General features: G+C 31.1%; 1 protein-coding gene and 1 long non-coding RNA gene across 2 annotated transcripts in view; both read right to left on the bottom strand.

Annotated features, from left to right (window-relative positions):
• The window catches only part of LOC109822029 (peroxisome biogenesis protein 19-1-like), a 22,494-nt gene continuing 1,252 nt past the window's right edge, over positions 259-21,500 (bottom strand). Inside the window, 2 exon segments of the mRNA XM_020388191.1 lie at positions 259-682; positions 17,758-18,077. Of these exon segments, the coding sequence (XP_020243780.1) occupies positions 637-682; positions 17,758-18,077 (366 nt within the window). The 3' untranslated portion in view covers positions 259-636.
• LOC109822030 lies at positions 20,680-21,111 on the bottom strand. The gene is made up of 2 exons (XR_002242000.1): positions 20,856-21,111; positions 20,680-20,771 (listed from the first exon to the last, which is right to left on the bottom strand). It is a non-coding gene; the product is annotated as an uncharacterized LOC109822030 (long non-coding RNA).

Below are 21,500 nucleotides of genomic sequence, written 5' to 3'. Positions count from 1 at the left end.
AAACCTTGTGATAGATATGAGCTATTACAGAAACCTCCCATGGCGTGCGCATGAAATAGATAATCTCAATTTGTATATCTAGATTTTCTTAAAGGGGGTTAGTAGAATCAAGAGTCTCAATATTCGGGTGAGCAAGGACCTGTAACCAACGAGTGAGCAAGGGCTCCTTTAACCCACCGAAAGGGGAGCCCATTCTCAACGCAGTTTCTCCCGTACTAAATCAAGTTTCGGAAAGATCCATTTGTTGAAGAATCCATAGAAGAGAAACTATCGGGCAACGGTTTGACAGTACAATGTTTCCTAGATCAATTCCACCAGATCTGGCATCACTAGGAACTCACCCCCATAAAATTCCGGGATTCTCAAAATACTTTTTTACAAAATTTCAGCCGGCAACCCCGACACAGATACAACTCACATGTGCATTTTCTTTTGTATCCAGAAAACATTTCAAACGCCTGATCTGCAGAGGGTTCTGACTGCTCGGAGACTTCTAATACATCTTTTGCCGTGAGCTTTTGAAGAAAAATATACAGTATACAGATAAACATTTTGTCCATTTATTTCCAATATTTGAGGGGGGGAACATGACAAAAGCAAGACTGCAAGCTGGTCACAGAACTCAGCACTGCCATCTCACATTATACAGCAATTAGGTGAGGAACCGAGCATCTCTGGAGAACTGCAGAGATCAAAATAGAAAGGAAAATGCAGTCTTGTAAGCAGCAGCACAATTAATCACGATGAAGAGATCAGTCAACATACTTCACGTGTCAGATTGATTCAAGACATAAAACTCAAGATCAAAGTTTTAATGACAAGTAACCAACTTCTCTCAAGAGGAAGCTTGATGAAGCAGGACAAACTCTTCATTACATATCCGAAATAAAGCGCAAGCTAAAAGAAAGGAAAATGCTTGGGCAAGAGATAATAAATAGGTTTAATTGTGAATAGACCCCATGTACTATCGCCCAATTGCGGATAGAACCCCTGCAGTTATATTGCCAAATTTTAACTCTTTTACCCTCAGGAGGTCTGTCAAACAAACAGTTTTCTGTTTCTACGAGGGTAAGGGAACCCCAAAAAAAAAAAATCTTCCAAGGGGTCTCTCTGTAACGATAAACTACAGGGGGTTCATCCGCAATTGGGCGATAGCAGAGGGGTCTATCAGCAATTAAACCTAGTAAACAAATAAATATGTAATACTCCGACTGAGAGCAAAATAGTCCAGAATGGGAATAAATAGTCTGTCTGGTGAATGAGCTGGAAAGAGTAATAGTCCTAAATGGAAATAAATATCTTATTTTTCTTATATTCATCTCTTCAACAAGCACCTTTAGTAGAAGCCTTAACAATAAACTACAGGGGGTCCATCCACAATTGGGCAATAGCAGAGGGGTCTATCCCCAGTTAAACCTAGTAAATAAATAAATAAATATGTAATACTCCAACTGAGAACAAAATAGTCCAAAATGTGAATAAATAGTCTGTCTGGGGAATGAGCTGGAAAGAGTAATAGTCCTAAATGGAAATAAATGTCTTATTTCTTATATTCATTTCTTCAACAAGAACCTTTAGTAGAAGCCTTACCCCATCTATACAGGCTTTGTAATATGATCATCAAAAGGGGAACCTTCCTGTTTGATTCTTAATATGAAATTAAATTTACTTAGGTTCCGAAGACCTCTCAGCCTTTTACCTTATCTTCAACTACAATGTATTCTGAAGTTTTGTTTCAAAAATTAACAATTACATCTCTAAATCACCACTGCTATATATCACACATATGGATGCTGTAAGAGGCAGATTATATGAAAAGAGAATCGAGTGGCATGCTATGACTATGTAAACTGGCAATCATAAAATGTAACTGAGTTTTTAATTTTTTAGTACTTCAAAATATGCGATTTTTATAGGCTGTAACACATGATTTTTGTTAATTTTCATTCATTTTGACCTAATAATTACAAATAAGTATGCGGCCTACAAAATTTACGCCTTTCATGCGCAACACACGATATCCGTCCTTTGTTCGTTTTGACCCAATGACAATTAACTAAGTCTGTATCAAAAATCACAATTTCAAAGGCTACAATCCACGATATTTACTCATTTTTGTTCATTTCGATGCAATGTCAATTGATCAAGAGTGCTAAAAAGCTTGTGATTTTCATGGGAAATAATAACCCGCGATTTAGTCTATTTTTGTTAGTTTCGATCCAATGATAATTAAATTTCTTTTATAAAAAATTGTTGATTTTTATAGGCTATAAACCATGTTTTTTTTTATCAATTTTCATTTTTCAACCCAATGACAAATAAGTACGCACATTTACAAATTCATGATTTTTATAGGCTAGTCCATGATTTTTGCACTTTTTTTTATCATTTCAACCAAATAGCAATTTTATTGTGCAAATTTCAATATTCACATTTTCATGAGCTTATAACTCAAGATTTTTGTCCATTATGATTCATTCAACCAAGTGACGAGTAATTATGACTAATTCAAGGTTTGCAATTTTGATGAGTCATAACTCATGTTTCTGGAAATTGTTTATTGTTTCATACTAATGACAAATAACTTATGTACTTCAAAATTCGTAATTTTCATTGGTTATAACCTAGGATTTTTGTCAATTTTCGTTCATTTAAATCTAATGCCAATTAATTGTGCATACTTCAAAATTCACGATTCATGTGCTATTACCCACAATTTTCAAAATTCATGTATCTCATGGCTATAAACCCACAAATTTTAGCAATTTTCATCCGTTTTGACCCGATGATAATTAAGTTTTCTTTTTCCAAAGTGCGATTTTTATGGGCTATAACCAATGATGTTTATCAAATTTTCTCTATGATCCAATTCACAATTTTTATAAGCTTAACCCACGAATTTGGTCAAAATTTGCCTATTTCGACCTAATGACAATTAATTAGGCATTCACTTCAAAATTTGCAATTTTCATTGGTTATAACTCACGAATTTAATCTATTTTCATTAATTTCGACCCATTTACAATTAAATTCTTTGATAAATAATCGCGATTTTCATAGCTATATAACTCACGATTTTTGTCAATTTTTATTTTTCAACCCAATAACAAATAAGTAGGCATACTTCAAACATCATGATTTTCATGCGCTATAGTCCATGATTATTGTCCATTTTTATTTGTTTTAGTCTAATAACAAATAATTGTGTGAACTTCAATATTCGTAACTTTTATCGGCTAAAGCCAACAGTTTTGTCCATTATTATGCATTTGACCTAATGATAATTAATTATGACAAACTCATATTACATAATTTTGATGGGTTATAACTCACGATTTAGGCAATTTTTGTTCATTTGGCCCTAATGACAAGTAATTTATTCACACTTCAAAATTTGTAATTTACAATTTTACATGGTTACTAACACACGATTTGTCAATTTTCATTCCTTTTGATCCAATGATAAATAATTATATGTGCTACAAATTTGTAATTCTCATAGGTTGTTACTTGTTACCTACGATTTTAAAAAATTTTGTGAATTTCAAGAGACTATAACTGACAATATTTCACAATTTTCGTTCTTTTTGACCCAAGGGAAATTAAGTATTTTTTTTTCAATAACTGTGATTTTCATAAGCAATAACTAACGATTTTCCAATTATCATTTTTTTGAGCTAATGGCAAATAAGTATGTGTTCTTTAAAGTGAACTCTTTCCATGGGTTTAACCCACAAATTACCCATTTTTATCTGTTACAACATAATGACAGCTAATTAGGCATACTCTTCAGAATTCACCATTTTCATGGACTGAAACCCATAATTTTTTTCGCACTTTAACTTGTTTCGACTTGGTAACAACTAATTATGCGTACAATAGAAATCGCGACTTTCATGGGTTACACTTACAACCCACGATTTTTGCTAATCTTCATTCATTTTGACCCAATTAGAAATTAAGTATGTGATTCACGAATTTCATGAGTTATAACATGATTATTTTTTATTTTTTTAATTTCAGGGCAATAACCCATAATAATTGCTCATGTTCATTTGTTTTAACCCAATGATAATTAATCATGTGTACCAAAACATTTGTGACTTTCTTATGAAATTATAACCAACAATTTAGTTTATTATTTACATTATTTTTGACCCAATGACAATTAAAGTTTTCATAAAAAAGTGTGATTTCCAAGGACTAAAATTCACAATTTTTGCCTTTTAATTCTTCAATTCAAAGACGAATAAGTATATGCACTTCAAAATTCATGATTTTTATGGGCTATATTCTATAATTTTAGCCAATTTTGTTCTTTTTGATCCAATCGCAATTACTTGTGTGAACTTCATTATTCACAATTTTCATGGGCATATAACTCACGATTTTGTCCATTGTGATTCATTAGATAGAATAACAATCAATTGTGAATACTTGAAAGTTGGTGATTTTGACGAATTATAACCCACGATTTTGCCAATTTTTATCGTTTCATCCTAGTAACAAACTATATGTACTTCAACATTCAAGCTTTTCATGGGCAAAAACTCATTATTGTCAATTTTCGTTCATTTTGACCATATGTTATATGTACTTTAAATTTTCATGGATTCGTTTTACCTACAAGTTTTAAATTTTGCAAATTTCATGGGCGACAACCCACGATTGTCAATTTTCATTCATTTCCACCCAATGTCAATTATTTTGCTCAACATTTCCCCCTAATGACAACTAAGTTTCCTTTCTCCAAAGATTGTCATTCTCATGGGCTTAACCAACGATATTTGTCAATTTTCTTCTATGACGCAATATACGATTTTCGTAGGCTTTAACCAAAAAATTTGTCTGTTATTGTCAGTTTTGATCTAATAATAATTAATTAGGCATACACTTCAAATTTACAATTTTTATGAAGTATAACCTACGATTTTTTCCTATTTTTATTTGTCTCAACCCAATTGTACTTAAATTTTCTTTTACCAAAAATCATGATTTTTATTGGCTATACCCATGATTTTTGTCCATTATTGTTCATTTCACCCAATGACAATTAACTATGACTTTATATTTCATGATTTTTAAATGAAAATTAGCTATGACTTTATATTTCATGATATTTATGGCTTAACCTGCGAGCATAGCAATTTTCGTTCGTTTCACCCTAATGGAAAGTAATTATATGTAAATCATTATTTGCAATTAACATGGTCAATAATCTATGACTTTTGCCAATTTTTATTCATTTCAACCAATAGAGAGCATTTGTGCTTTTCATGGGCTATACTCATGATTTTTAAAATTCGCAATTTTCATGGACTATAACCCATACTTTTTCCCAAATTTTCCTTTTTACGACCAAATGGCAATTAAGTCTTTTTTTTAACAATCATAATTTTCATGAACTATAACTAAGTTTTTTTTATCAGTTTTCCGTATTTGAACCTAATGGCACATAAACTTTAACTCTCAAATTTTGTCCACTTTTGTCTGTTCCGACCTATTAGTAATTAGTTAGGCGTATACTACCTACGACCTAGTCTATTTACATTAATTTTGACCTAATGACAATTAATTAGGCATACACATCAAATTTAGCAATTTTAAAGGGTTATAGCCCAAATTTTTTGTCTATTTTTTGTTAGTTTCGTCCGTAATGCAATTAAATTTTCTTTCACCACAAATTGTGATTTTCATCAACTACAACATATGATTTTTTGTCAATTTGCGTTTTCCAAACCAATGACAATTAAGTATGCGCACTTTAAATTTCATGATTTTCATGAACTATAATCAATAATTTTTGTCAATTTTTAATCGTTTTGGCCTTATAGCAATTGATTGTGCAAACTTTAATTTTCGGGATTTTCATAGGCTGTAATCAACGATTTTTGTCCATTGCTATTGGTTTGACCCAATGACAATTAATTATCACTACTTCATATTTCGTGATTTTTATGGGTCAAAATCCGCATTTTTGGCAATTTTTGTTTGTTTCGCCCCAACCCTAAGTAATTAAACATACATCAAAATTTGCAATTCACATGGACAATAACCTACTATTTTTTGTTATTTTTTAATCATTTCAACACAATGACAAGTAATTATGCATACTTCAAAAAAAATTTCAATTACCCACCATCTTGAAAATTCGCATATTTCATGGACTATAACCTAAATTTTTTCACAATGCTCGCTCTTTTCAACCTAGTGGCAATTAAGAAATTTTCGCCCTCAACAATCATGATTTTCATAGTCTATAACTAATAATGTTTGGTAATTTTCGTTCTTTGACCTAATGACAATTAATTAGACGTACACTTCAAAACTTGCAATTTTTATAGATTATAACCCATAAATTTTATGCACTTTAATTTGTTTCGACCATGTAGCAACTAGCAACTAATTGTGTACTTCACAATTTGCGATTTTTATGGGCTACAACCCACAAGTTTTGTTAATTTTCATTCACTTTGACCCAATTAGAAATAAGTACACACATTAAAATTCACAATTTTCATGGTTTAGAACACATTTTTTATTTTTGCTCTTTTTGGCCTAATTAATTAAGCATATTTCAAATATCACAATTTCAATAGCTATAACTGATATTTGTTAATTTTTGTTCATTTCAACCTAATAAAAATTGATCATGCTTACAAAAAATATTTTTATGGGAAATTAACCCACAATTTTGTATATTTTTATTAGTTTCAACTTAACGGAAATGAAGTTTTCTTCAAAGGTCGCGATTTTCATGGGCTACAACCAACGATATTAGTCAATTTTTTTATTACCCAATTCACGACTTTCATGGGCATCCTTAATTTTTGTCCGTTATTATCAGTTTCAACAAATGAAAATTACTTAGGAATACACCTCAACATTGGCAATTTTCACAAATTATAACCCGTGGATTTTGTCTATTTTTGTTAGCTTCAACCAAATTGCAATTAAATTTTCTTTCATAAAAATTCGCGATCTACACGGGCTATGACCCACGATTTTATCGATTTTTGTTCTTCAATCCAGTGACAATTAAGTATGTGTACTTCAAAATCCGTAATTTTCACGGGCTATAATCCATGATTTTTATTCATTTTTGTTTGTTTCGACCATAATATCAATTGATTGTTAGAACTTCCATATTCATGATTTCATGGGTTATAATCCACAATTTTTTTTCATTATTTGTTCATTCGACCCAACAACAATTAATTATGACCACTATATATTTTGTGATTCTAGTGGGTTATAATCTGTTATTTTGGCAGCTTTTGTTTGTATCGTCCCAATCGCAAGTAATTATACATACATCAAAATTTGCCATCCATATTGATAATAACCTATGATTTTTTGTCAATTTTTGTTTTTATCGACCCATTGGCAAGTAACAATGCATACTTTAAAAATTATGATTCTCATGAACTATTACGAATAATTATGAAGATTCATGAATTTCATGCACTATAATCTCAATTTTCGTTTTTTCAATCCAGTGGCAATTTAAGTATTTTTTTCAACAATTATAATTTTCATGGGCTACTAACAATTTTTGGTAAATTTTGTTCTTTGATCTGATGCCAAATAAGTGTGTACCTTGAAGTTAATGACTTTCATGGGCTTTAACCCATGAACTTTGTCCCTTTTTTCGACCTAATGACAATTAATATGGCATACACTTCAAATTTGTAATTTTTAAAGATTATAACCCATGAATTTTTAGCACTTTAATTTGCTTCGACCGTGTGGCAACTAATTACGTGTACTTTAAAATTTGCAATTCTTATGCGCCATAGCACACAAGTTTTATTAATTTTCATTCATTCGTTTTGACCCAATTACAAATAAGTATGCACACATAAAGGTTCATGATTTTCATTGTTTAGAACAAAATATTTTTTCCATTTTTGTTCGTTTTCGCCTAATTAATTAAGCATATTTCAAAAATCATAAATTCAATGGCTATAACTCACGATATTTGCTAATTTTTGTTGGTTTCAACCCAATGATAATTGATCATGGTTATCAAAGAAAAATTTATTTTCATGGGAAATTATAACCCACTATTTAGTATAATTTCCATAAGTTTCGACTTACTAGAAATTAAGTTTTCTTTCTTCAAAGATCGCGATTTTCATGGCTTATTAACCAACAATATTTGTCAATTTTCTTCTATGACCCAATTCACGATTTTCATGGACTATAACCTACAAATTTTGTCCGTTATTGTCAGTTTCAACAAATGACAATTAATTAGGCATATACATCAGAATTTGTAATTTTCATGAATAATAAACATGATTTTTGTCTATCTTTGTTAGTTTCAACCAAATTGCAATTAAATTTTCATTCATAAAAAATCACGATTTTATAAGCTATAACCCATAGTTTTTGTCAAATTTCATTCTTTGATCCAATGACAATTAAGTATATTTACTCTAGAATTCGTGTTTTTCATGGGCTATAACCCATGATTTTTGTCCATTTTTTCCCTTTCCACCTTATAGCAATTGATTGTTCAAACTTTAATATCACAATTTTCATGGGTTATAACCCACAATTTTTGTTCATTATTGTTCATTTGACGCAACGACAATTAATTATGACCACTTCATATTTTGTGATTTTGGTGGGTCATAATCCATGATTTTGGCAATTTTGTTGTTTTAGCCTTAATTGCAAGTAAATATACATACACCAAAGTTTGCGATTTACATGGACAATAACTTACAATTTTTCAATTTTCGTTCATTTGTAACTATGCGTACTTCAAATTTGGTGATTTTCATGGCCTATCACCTATAATTTTGAAAATTCATGAACTTCATGGACTATAATCCTACAAATTTTCTCAATGTTCATTCTTTTGGACCTAATGACAATTAAGTATTTTGTCTTCAACAATCGTGATTTCCATGGGCTATAACTAATAATTTTTGAAATTTTCATTATTTGACCTGCATCAAATAAGTATGCTTCCTTTAAAACTAATGAATTTCATAAGCTGTAACCCACGAACTTTGTCCATTTTTCTGTTTCGGCCCAATGACAATTAATTAGGCGTACACTCCAATTGTGAAATTTTAATAGATTATAACATGTGAATCGTTTGCACTTTAATTTGTTTGTCATGTTGCAACTAATTGTGCAAACTTTAAAATTCGCGATTTTTTTGGGCTGCATGCCACAAGTTTTGTTAATTTTCCTTCATTTTGACCTAATTACAATTAAGTATGCGCACATAAGAATTCACGATTTTCATGGTTTAAAACAAAAAAAAATCCTTTTTTTCATTTCAGCCTAATTGATTAAGAATATTTCAAAAATCATTCAACAGCTCTAACTAACAATATTTGCTAATTTTCCTTTGTTTCAATTTAGGGATAATTGATCATGGTTACCAAAAAAATTACCTTTCAAGGGAAATTATAACCCAAGATTTACTAAATTTTCGTTAGTTTTCAACTTAATGGAAATTAAGTTTTCTTTCTTCAAAGATTGTGATTTTTCATAGGCTATATAACCAATATTTGTCAAATTTTATTCTATGACCAAATTCATGATTTTTATGGCTTTAACCCACAAAATTTTGTTAATTATTGTTAGTTTCGGCAAATGACAATTAATTAGGCACACACTTCAAAATTTAGCATTTTTTCACGAATTGCAACCCACAATTTTTTTCTATTTTTGTTATTCTCGACTAAATTTTTTGTTATAAAAAATCGTGATTTTCAAGGGCTATAACCTATGATTTTTATCAATTTTGGTTCTTCGGTCTAATGGCAATTAAGCATATGCACTTTAAAATTCATGATTTTTATTGGTTTTAATCAATACTTTGTCTATTTTTATTCATTTTGACCCTGTAGCAATTGATTGTTCAAACCAAGGTTTTAAATGTCGACCGACATGTCGGACTGTCGGAATGTCGGACATGTCGGCCGACATATCGGTTTGAGGGCTTGACCGACACGACATGAATGTTTTCAACTCGTATGTCGATTTTCAGGGCCAAATCGAAAATATCAGGATCATGACATATCGGTCTATTTTTTAGCTTTGAAAAATTGGCTGATATAGTACTTTTTTTAAGATCTATTTTTTGTTATCGGATTTAAGTTTAGTGATAAATACCCAAACCGGTTTGACCCGTTCTCATGTTTAAGAGTTTCTTATGAACCCGATAGAGAATTTATGAACCCAAATTCATATATTATTTACTTTTTTATATGTTTAGTCTATAAAATTTATAAAATATGCTTATATTGAATTTATGAATGCTTAGATTACATTTAGAACATGATTATACATATGCGCACAACCCGATATGGTAATCCGATATTTAGTCAATGTCTCCTGATATATCTCCGATTTCTGCTATCCAATATGAATTTCAGCCATCCGACATGAACCCGACATCTGACATTTAAAATATTGGTTCAAACTTGAATATTCGCGATTCTCACGGGTTATAACCCACAGTTTTTGTCATTATTGTTCATTCGACGTAGTGATAATTAATTATGACTTCTTATTTCGTGATTTTTATTGGTTATAAACAGTGATTTGGGCAATTTCTCTTCCTTTCGCCTTAATCACAAGTAATTACACATTCATATGTACATCAATTATCGCAATTTACATGGACAATAATCTATATTATTGTCAATTTTCGTTCGTTTCGTTTCGATCAAATGGGAAGTAATCATGCGTATTTCAAATTGTGATTTACATGGGCTATTACCCATAAGTACAAAAATTCGTGAATTGCATTGACTATAACTTGTAATTTATTTCAATGTCCTTTCTTTTCAACCTCGTGGCAATTAAGTATTTTCTCTTTACAATCAAAATTTTCATGGGCTATTTAGCAATTTTTGGAAAATTACATTATTTGACCCAGTGTTAAATAAGTATGCATACCTTAAAGTTAATTATTTTCGTGTGCTTTAATCCACGAACTTTGTCCCTTTTTTTCTATGTCGACTTAATGACAATTAATTAGGCGTACACTTCAAGATTCACAATTTTCATAAATTATAACGCATGAATTTTTCATACTTTAATTTGCTTCGACCATGTGGCAACTAATTGTGCGTACATTAAAAATCACAAATTTTATGGGCACAAGTTTTGTTAATTTTCATTCATTTTAACCAAATTACAAATAAGTATTCGCACATAAAAATTTACAATTTTCATGGTTTAGGACACATTTTTTCCATTTTTGTTTGTTTCGACCTAATTACTTAAGCTTATTTCAAAATTCACAAATTCAACGGCTATAACTAACGATATTTCAACCATATGGCAACTAATTGTGCGTACTTTTATATTCACAAATTTTATGGGTTGTTAATTTTCATTCATTTTAACCCAATTACAAGTATGCGCACATAAAATTGATTTTAATGGTTTGGAACACATTTTTCCACTCATTACAGCATAATTAATTAAGCATATTTCAAAAATCACAAATTCAATGACCATAACTAACAATATTTGATAATTTTTGTTCGTTTCAATCTGATGATAATTGATCATGGTTACCAAAAAAATTATTTCCATATGAAATTATAACCCACGATTTAGTATATTTTTGTTAGTTTCGACTTGATGGAAATTAAGTTCTCTTTCTTCAAAGATTGTGATTTTCATGGGTTATTCCAACAAAATTTGTTAATTTTCTTCTATTCACGATTTTCATGGGCTTTAACCCATAAATTTTGTTTGTTATTGTTAGTTTCGACAAATGATAATTAATGAAGCATACACATCAAAATTTTGCACTTTCATGAATTATAACACACAATGTTTTATATTTTCATTACTTTTGACCAAATTGCAATTAAACTTGTTTTCATCAAAAATCGCGATTTTCATGAATTATAACCGATGATTTTTGTCAATTTTTGTTCTTCGATCCAATGGCAATCAAGTATGCGCACTTCAAAATTCATGATTCTCATTGGCTATAATCCCATAATTTTTTATTCATTTTTGTTTGTTTCGGCCATATAGCAATTGATTGTTCAAATTTGAATATTCGCGATTTTCATGACCTATAACCCATGGTTATTGTTCGTTATTGTTCATTCGATGCAATGACAGTTAATTATGATCAGTTCAAATTTTGTGATTTTGATGGCTTTAACCCACGAACATTGTCATACTTCATGATATGTCAACTTTCATTAGTTTCAACCAAATGACAAGTAATTATGTGTAGTTTAAAATTTGTGATTTTCATGAGCTATTATCCATAATTTTCAAAATTCATTGATTTCATGGACTATAACCTGTAATTTATCTCAATGTTTGTTCTTTTCAAACAAGTGGCAATTAAGTTTTTCCCCCTTCAACAGTCATCGTTTTATGGGTTATAACTAAAAATTTAATTTAGTTTAAACTAATGTCAAATAAATATGCATATTTTAAAGTTAATGATTTTCACGGGCTTTAACCCACCAACTTTGTGCATTTTTTCTATTTCAACCTTCTAACAACTACTTAAGTGTATTCTTCAAAATTTACAAATTCATAAATTATAACCCATGAATTATTTGCACTTTAATTTGTTTTGACCATGTGGAAACTAATCATGTGTACTTCAAAAATTTTTTAATTTTCATGAATTATAACCCACAAATTTTTCCTATTTTCGTCCGTTTTGACCAAATTACAATTAATTTTTTCTATCAAAACTATCAATTTTCATGGACTATAGCTCACAATTTTTGTTGTTCTTTGATCCAATTGCAATTAAGCATGCATAGTTCAAAATTCATGGATTTCATAAGCTATAATCCATAATTTTAATTTTCTTTTCAGCCTAATTAATTAAGCATATTTCAAAAATCACAAATTCAACACTATAACAATATTTGCTAACTTTTCTTCGTTCCAACCCAATAATAATTGATCACGGTTATCAAAAAAAATTATTTTCATAGGAAATTATAACTAACGATTTACTATGTTTTCCTTAGTTTTGATTTAATGGAAATTAAGTTTTCTTTCTACAAAAATCGATTTTCATATGCTATATAATCAAAGATATTTGTCAATTTTCTGCTATGAACCAATTCACGCTTTTCATGGGCTTTAACCCACAAATTTTGTTCGTTATTATCAATCTCAACCAAATGATAATTAATTAGGCATACACTTCAAAATTTACAATTTTCATGAATTATAACCCAAGATGTTCGTCTATTTTTGTCAGATTCTATCAAATTACAATTAAAAATATCCTAAATCAAAATCGTAATTTTCATGCGCTATAACTCATAACTTTTGTCAAGTTTCATTCTCCGATCTAATAGAAATTTAATATGCGTAATTCAAATTTAGTGATTTTCGTGGGCTATAATCCTTGTTCTTGTCCATTTTTTGCGTTTTGACCTAATAGTAATTGGTTGCTCAAACTTCAATATTCACGATTTTCATAGACTACAATCCACAATTTTTGTTCATTATTGTTCACTCGACCCAAGGACAATTAATTATGACAACTTCATATTTCAATATTTTAATAGGTTACAACCCATGATTTTGGTAATTTTTTTCGTTTTGCCCTCATGCAAGTAATTATACATACTTCAAAATTTACGATTTTGATGGGCTATCACTTATGAGTTTTAAAATTTTCGAATTTCATGGGCTATGATTAGCGATTTTTATCAAATTTCCTTAGTTTCAACACCTAATGACAGTTAAGTTTTCCTTCTTCAAACATTATGATTTTCATGGGTTATAACCAAGGGTAATTGAATTTTTTTCCTATTACCCAAGTTTTACATACATTCGACGAACATATTTTGTACAATATTGTCTTTAGGCACACATCAATTTTTGCAATTTTCAAAGGTCATCCCACGATATTTGTCTCTTTTCATTAGTTTTGACCAAACTGTAATTAAATTTTCTTTCACCGAAAATCTCGATATAAGCTACGACTTTTGTCACTTTTTGTTCTATGACCTAATGGCAAATAAGTTTGCGCACGTTATAACTAGTGATTTTCATGTGCTATAATCCAAGACTTTATCCATTTTTGTTTGTTTTCGTCATATATCAATTGATTGTGTAAACTTCATTGTTCGTAATTTTCATGGCTATAATCCAAGCTTTTTGTCCACTTTTGGTTCATTTCGGCCCAGTAGCAATTGATTGTGCGAAATTCATTATTCAAAATTTTCATGGGTTATAATCCACGGTTATAGTCTATTATTGTTCATTCGAACCTAATGACAATTGTCTATACATCAAAATTCAAAATTTACATGGACAATAACCTACGGTATTTGTCAATTTTTGTTTGTTTCTACCCTATTGGAAGTAGTTATGCGCACTTCAAAATTTGTGATTTTCATAATTATTACCCATATTTTTGAAGCTTCGTGAATTTCGTGGACTATTACCAACAATTCACAATTTTCATGGGTAGTAACACACAAATTTTGTACAATATTGTCTATTTCCACCTAATGACAATTTATTAGGTATACACATCAAATTTCGCAATTTCAAGGGTTATAACCCATAATTTTTATCTAATTTTCTAGTTTCCAGCCAAATGCAACTAATTTTTTATAGAAAATCCTATTTTCATGGGTTATAACCCGCGATTTTTATCAATTTTCTTTCTTCGACCCAATGGAAATGAGCATGCATCCGTCAAAATTCGTGATTTTCATGTGCAATAGTCCATGACTTTTGTCCAATTTTGTCCATCTCGACCTAATAGCAATATATTGTGAACTTCAATCTTCACGGTTTTTATAGGCTATAACCATATATTGTGAACTTCAATATTCACGATTTTTATAGGCTATAACCTATGGTCTTTGTCTATTACTGATCATTCTACCCAATGACAATTAATTGTAACTTCATACGTGATTTTAATGGGTTATAACGTGCAATTTTCACAATTTTTGTTCATTTCGCCCAATGGCAGGTAATTACACGTACTTCAAAATTCACATTTTACATGGTTTACAATCTATGATTTTTATCAATTTTTGTTTTTTACCTAATGACAAGTAATTATGTATACTTCAAAATTTAAGATTTTCATGAGCTATTACCAACGATTCAAAATTCACGAATTTCATGGACGCTCATAATTTTTCTAAACTTCCATTCTTTTCAACCTAAAGACAATTAAAGTATTTTGTTCTTCAATAATAGTGATTTTTATGGGCTATGATTAACGACTTTTGTCAATTTTTGTTCTTTGATTTAATGGTAAATAAATATGCATACCTTAAAGTTTATGATTTTCATGGACTTTAACCCAAAAATTGTCCATTTTTGTCTATTTTGACCTAGTGGCAATTAATTAGGCATACACTTCAAAATTCATAATTTTCATGAATTATAACTCGAGATTTTTTTTTGCACCTTAACTTGTTTTGACCAAGTGGCAACTAATTATTCATACTTTAAGATTTGTAATTCTCATGGTCATGGGTTACAACCCAGGATTTTGTTCATTTTCGTTCGTTTTGACCCAATTACAGATAAGTATATCATATACGTTCTCAAGAATTAGCGATTGTCACAAATTAGAACACTACTGTTTCCCTTTTTTCGTTACGGCTCAATACTAATTAAGTAAGCTTATTCCAAAAATCACAGGCTATAACCCCATGATATTTGCTCATTTTTTATTGTTTCAACTTAGTGGTAATTGATCGTGTTCCAAAAAAAATGTATTTTCATGGAAAATTATAACCCATGATTTAATATTTTTTCATTAGTTTCAACTTAATAGATATTAAATTTTCTATCATAAAAAATCGTGATTTCAATAGGCTAACATACGATTTTTATCAATTTTCATTTTTTATCTCAATGGCAAATAAGTATGCACACTTCAAAATTCATGATTTTCATAGGCTATTGTTCATGACTTTTATTGATATTTGTTATTTTCAGCTAAATAACAATTAATTGTGTGAGCTTTAATATTCGCAATTTTCATAGGCTTAAATCCATGAGTTTTGTCCATTATTATTCATTCAAAATCCAATGGAAATTAATTATGAATACTTCAAAAATTGTGATTTTCTTTGGTTACAACCTATGATTTTAGTAATTTGGCTAGTTTCGTCCCACTAGTAAGTAACTATATGTACGTTAAAACTCGCGATTTTCATGGGATATAGCCCATAATTTTTAAAAAATTCTCATTCTTTTCGATCCTATGGCAATTTATTATGCGTGCTTCAAAATACATGATTTTCATGGGCTAGTACCCATGATTTTCAAAATTCATGAATTTCATATGCTATATTATTAAGTATTCATATGTGAGTATAGCCTCACATCGGATTGAATAAGAAAATAGTGATGGGTTTAAGATAGGAGATTGGGACTAATACCTAATTGCTTAAGTTTTTAGGTTAAAATTGGTTTCTAGCCTCTGTTTAAGGTCATATAACATACATGTCCCTTGATTTTTTTTCAATTTTCGCTCATTTCGACCAAATGACAATTAAGTTTTCTTTCTTCAAAATCACAATCTTCTTGGGCTATAACCACCGAATTTTATCAATATTCTTCTTTGACAAAATGCTAATTAGTATGCATACCTTAAAATTCACAATCTCATGAGCTTTAACCACATGATTTTTGCTCATTATTGTTTGTTTCAAACTAATTGCAATTAATTATACATACTTTAAAAATCATAATTTCCATAGGTTTTACCCATGATTTTTAAAGTTCGTACATTTCAAGGCTATAATCCATGATTTTTGTCAATTTTCATTCATTTCGACCCAATAGCAATTAGTTCCTTTTCTTTCAAACTTCAAGATTTTCATGGGCTATAAACAACGGTTTTTGTTAAGTTTCACTATTTGACCTAGTGAAAATAAGTATGTGTACATTGAAGTTCACGTCTTTCATTGACTTTAACCTACAAATTTTGTCCATTTCATCTATTTCCACCTAATGGCAATGAATGAGGCGAACACTTCAATATTCGCAACATTCATGAGTTATAACCCATGATTTTTTTTGCATTTTCATTTCTTTCGACCTAATGACAACCAATTATACTTACTTTAAAATTCACGATGTTTATGGCTGAAACCCATGATTTCTATTAATTTTCGTCCTTTTTGACTAATTACAAATAAGTATGTATACTACAGAATTCACGATTTTCATAGGTTATAACACGATTTTATCCACTTTTGTTCGTTTCAACCCAATGGTAATTAACTAAGCATATTTTAAAATTCACGATTTCATGGGTTATAACCCATAATATTTGCTTATTTTCATTTGTTTTGACCCAATGAAAGCTGCTTCTTACATTTAAAATTATAGAACAGTTTGTACAGAAAGTAGTGAAAGTAAAAAAAAAAGGTCTAGATTTTCCCAAGGAACTTCAATATCATATGTTGTGAAAAAAAATGTGATAAATGCATGAAGTCATAAAAATAGAAGATACCTAATGACCAATTTTATACGAGATTATTGATGTTTTCCTAATAAATTTTTTAATAACCTCAGACTGCACCAGTATACTCACTTACCCAGCCTAACAAATTAGATTGACTTAATATAATTAATAGAAGTCATTAAAATTGAAATGATATACATCTGTTATCTAATGCGACAGAAATAATGATTCCACAGTCGATCTTGGTAATGACACAGGTTTCACATGTGCCTGGACATGGGAGTTCACCCTTTGAGCATGTGTGTAAAAGAACAATGTTGAAGACTTACAGTTGGCCTTCAAGGTTTGCTATATCAAGATCTGGAGCAAGCTCTTGGACGATATCGCTAGGAGGTTGACCGCATTCTTGCATTTTTTGCATTAGATCAACAATCTTTTGGAAGTTATCAGGATCGTGTTCATATGCATCATTCAGCTGAACTATGAGTTGATATTGGTGAGAGTAACGTTCATATTCTTCTGGCTTTAGTTCAGCTTTATGATCCTCCAACCACTTTGGATATTTTTCTCCAATTTCCTTCATAGGTTCATGAAGTATCTCTTTTGACAAAAGTTGTTGCATCATGGTCTCCACAACAGATTCCATATCCTATATATACAAAAGTACATAAGAGTAAGTGATACCTTAACAATTAAGGTTAAATAAACTATAGAAATGAGGAAATTTCAGAGTGCTTTAATTTAACATACAAGTGATATATGATCTCTGGCAAGTGATAATGACAATGTTCTGACTTTGTCACTTTTCACAACCCTTACTCCAGAAGCTGAAAACTAAAGGGTAGAAAAAGATTTCTTTTGCGATACAAACTAGTATAGTCTGGAGCAAATCATATTTTGTTCTAGTTTTTCTTTGCAAATATCATAAAATAATGGGAAAAATGTGTCCAGGCCCCAAAAGCAGAATGTTCATGTGACCCGCCCCCTTGTATTTTGCCCCATGTGATTCAGCCCCAAAAAGTACCATTTAATATTTTAAGGCCCCTCCACGTCAGCAGTATAAAAAAGAGATTGTATTTTGAAAAAAAACCCGAAATTACCCCTCCACTTATCTTCCCTAGACGTCTGGTCCACAAACTACATGGAAAGTCACGCCCATTAATGTAATCTGATGGAAAAAATAGAGGGAAATTTCCCGCCCTTTTTTGAACTCTATCATGAGCAATAACTCATGTTAGTTCTAAGTTATTTAATGTTAGTTCTAAGTTATTTAATGTTAGTTCTAACTTATTTTATGTTAGTTCTAATTTAGTTCTAATTCATGTTAGTTCTAATGTTAGTTCTAAGTTATTTAATGTTTGTTCTAACTTATTTTATGTTGTTCTATGTTATTTTATGTTGTTCTATGTTAGTTCTAATTTAGTTCTGACTTATTTAATGTTAGTTCTACTTCCAGCTAGTGTTGGTTCTAATATAAGCGTTAGTTCTAGTGGCTATATTAGTTCTAGTTGAGCTCCTGTTAGGACTGACACGTACGATACCTGTTAGAATTGATACTGGAGAAGCTAGAACTAACACATCATCAAGTAGAAGTAATATGACATTTAGACCTAACAATTACGCTGGAACTAACGACTTAAATAAATTAGAACTAACACGATACCAGTTAGAACTAACACTAGAGAAGCTAGAACTAACACATCATTAAATAGAACTAACATGGCGTTTAGACCCAACAATTACGTAGAACTAATGACTTAAATAAATTACAACTAACACGATATCTGTTAGAACTAACACTAGAACTAACACATTAAATAAATTAAAACTAACACGAGCTGGTAAAAATTAGAACTAACCACATTAGTTCTAATTTATACAAAGTTAGTTCTATTTTATAACAAGTTAGTTCTAATTTTATACCATGTTAGTTCTAATTTTATGCCACGTTAGTTCTAATTTATGCCAAGTTAGTTCTAATTTATACAAGTTAGTTCTATTTTATAACAAGCTATCTCTAAATTATACAATGTTAATTCTATTCTGGAGCGTGTTAGTTCTAATCTATACCATGTTAGATCTATTCTGTAGCGTGTTAGTTCTAATCTGCACAGTGTTAGTTCTATTCTGTAGAGTGTTAGTTCTAATCTGCACAGTGTTAGTTCTATTCTGTAGAGTGTTAGTTCTAATCTGCACAGTGTTAGTTCTATTCTGTAGAGTGTTAGTTCTAATCTGCACAGTGTTAGTTCTATTCTGTAGAGTGTTAGTTCTAATCTGCACAGTGTTAGTTCTATTCTGTAGAGTGTTAGTTCTAATCTGCACAGTGTTAGTTCTATTCTGTAGAGTGTTAGTTCTAATCTGCACAGTGTTAGTTCTATTCTGTAGAGTGTTAGTTCTAATCTGCACAGTGTTAGTTCTATTCTGTAGAGTGTTAGTTCTAATCTGCACAGTGTTAGTTCTATTCTGTAGAGTGTTAGTTCTAATCTGCACAGTGTTAGTTCTATTCTGTAGAGTGTTAGTTCTAATCTGCACAGTGTTAGTTCTATTCTGTAGAGTGTTAGTTCTAATCTGCACAGTGTTAGTTCTATTCTGTAGAGTGTTAGTTCTAATCTGCACAGTGTTAGTTCTATTCTGTAGAGTGTTAGTTCTAATCTGCACAGTGTTAGTTCTATTCTGTAGAGTGTTAGTTCTAATCTGCACAGTGTTAGTTCTAATCTGTAGAGTGTTAGTTCTATTCTGCACAGTGTTAGTTCCGTTCTGTAGAGTGTTAGTTCTAATCTGCACAGTGTTAGTTCTATTCTGTAGAGTGTTAGTTCTAATCTGCACAGTGTTAGTTCTAATCTGTAGAGTGTTAGTTCTATTCTGCACAGTATTAGTTCTACCGGCGAACCGATTGTTGCTTAGGTCAAGCTCGAAGAGCAACCTCATCTTCTCGAAGGTCCGAGGGATCATAGGGTGGAGCCGCGGTGCGTGCAGGGTTCATAGTTCTAATTTTCCTTGTCCCCCCTTTCAAATTCACAGGTTCTTAGATTCTTTAGTCGACTTTTAATCACATTGTCTTCAATTTTTAGCTAAATGTCGATATGCCTGAAGATTCAATGTGAGCTTTTGAAAATTTCTGCTGTTAATCTCTTATACAGAACTCTGTCAATCACCAAATCACACAAGAAAAAGGCATTAAAGAAAAACCCAAACTGCTGTTCAAGAATCCAAGGAGATCTCATTTCAATTAAATGAAAGAGAAAAACTACAAAAATCCAATATCGATTCCCTTCATAAATTACAAGAAAACAAGAGCACTATCTTGATTAAGACATTGATTTGGGTAAAGATATTCCGTAACCTAGAAAGGGGAGAACAACGATGCATCAGACCAAAGCCCCAGGCTCCGTTAGCTCGCGGGTCCCCGGTAAAGATATTCCGTAACCTAGAAAGGGGAGAACAACGATGCATCAGACCAAAGCCCCAGGCTCCGTCAGCTCGCGGGTCCCCGGACCATGTTCCGTGTTTGTTGTTGAACCCGCGTTCACGAGCTGTTTCTAAGATGACTCCCCGACCTCCGACTCCATGACCACCGTCCTCGCCTTCGCCTTCCACGACCTCCTCAGTCTAATCATTTTCAGCGGCCATGACGGAAGTGAGAGAGAAGGAGAAGCTGAGAGATAGAGTGGAGAGAGAGAGAGAGAGAGAGAGGGGATGGGCGCAGTTACCAAGCTCAATCAAATCAAAGGGTAAATTTGTAACTTTTGTTGGGTTTTTCTCAGGATCTGGTACTTTGGGGCCTTAACACAAATACAATGTGTATTTGGGGCTGAATCACATGGGGCAAAATACAAGGGGGCGGGTCACATGAACTTTCTGCTTTTGGGGCCTGGACACATTTTTCCCTAAAATAATTGTCTTTCACACGCTATGGTTCACTGATATGGAGGTCTGACTTCAAAAAAGATTACTATTAGAATCAAGAGATATGAATTTTATTCTGACATAATCAGTGCAAATTTCTACGCAACAAAATCAAATTAAGGATCAGATTGAGTTAGATAACAGGAGGTAGACTACAAAAACCGCA

The sequence above is a fragment of the Asparagus officinalis genome, chromosome 8, assembly GCF_001876935.1.
Source record: "Asparagus officinalis chromosome 8, Aspof.V1, whole genome shotgun sequence".
NCBI classification, from domain to species: Eukaryota; Viridiplantae; Streptophyta; class Magnoliopsida; order Asparagales; family Asparagaceae; genus Asparagus; species Asparagus officinalis.
Note: the sequence above shows the minus strand (reverse complement) of the source record. Positions and strands in the feature narration are given on the sequence as shown.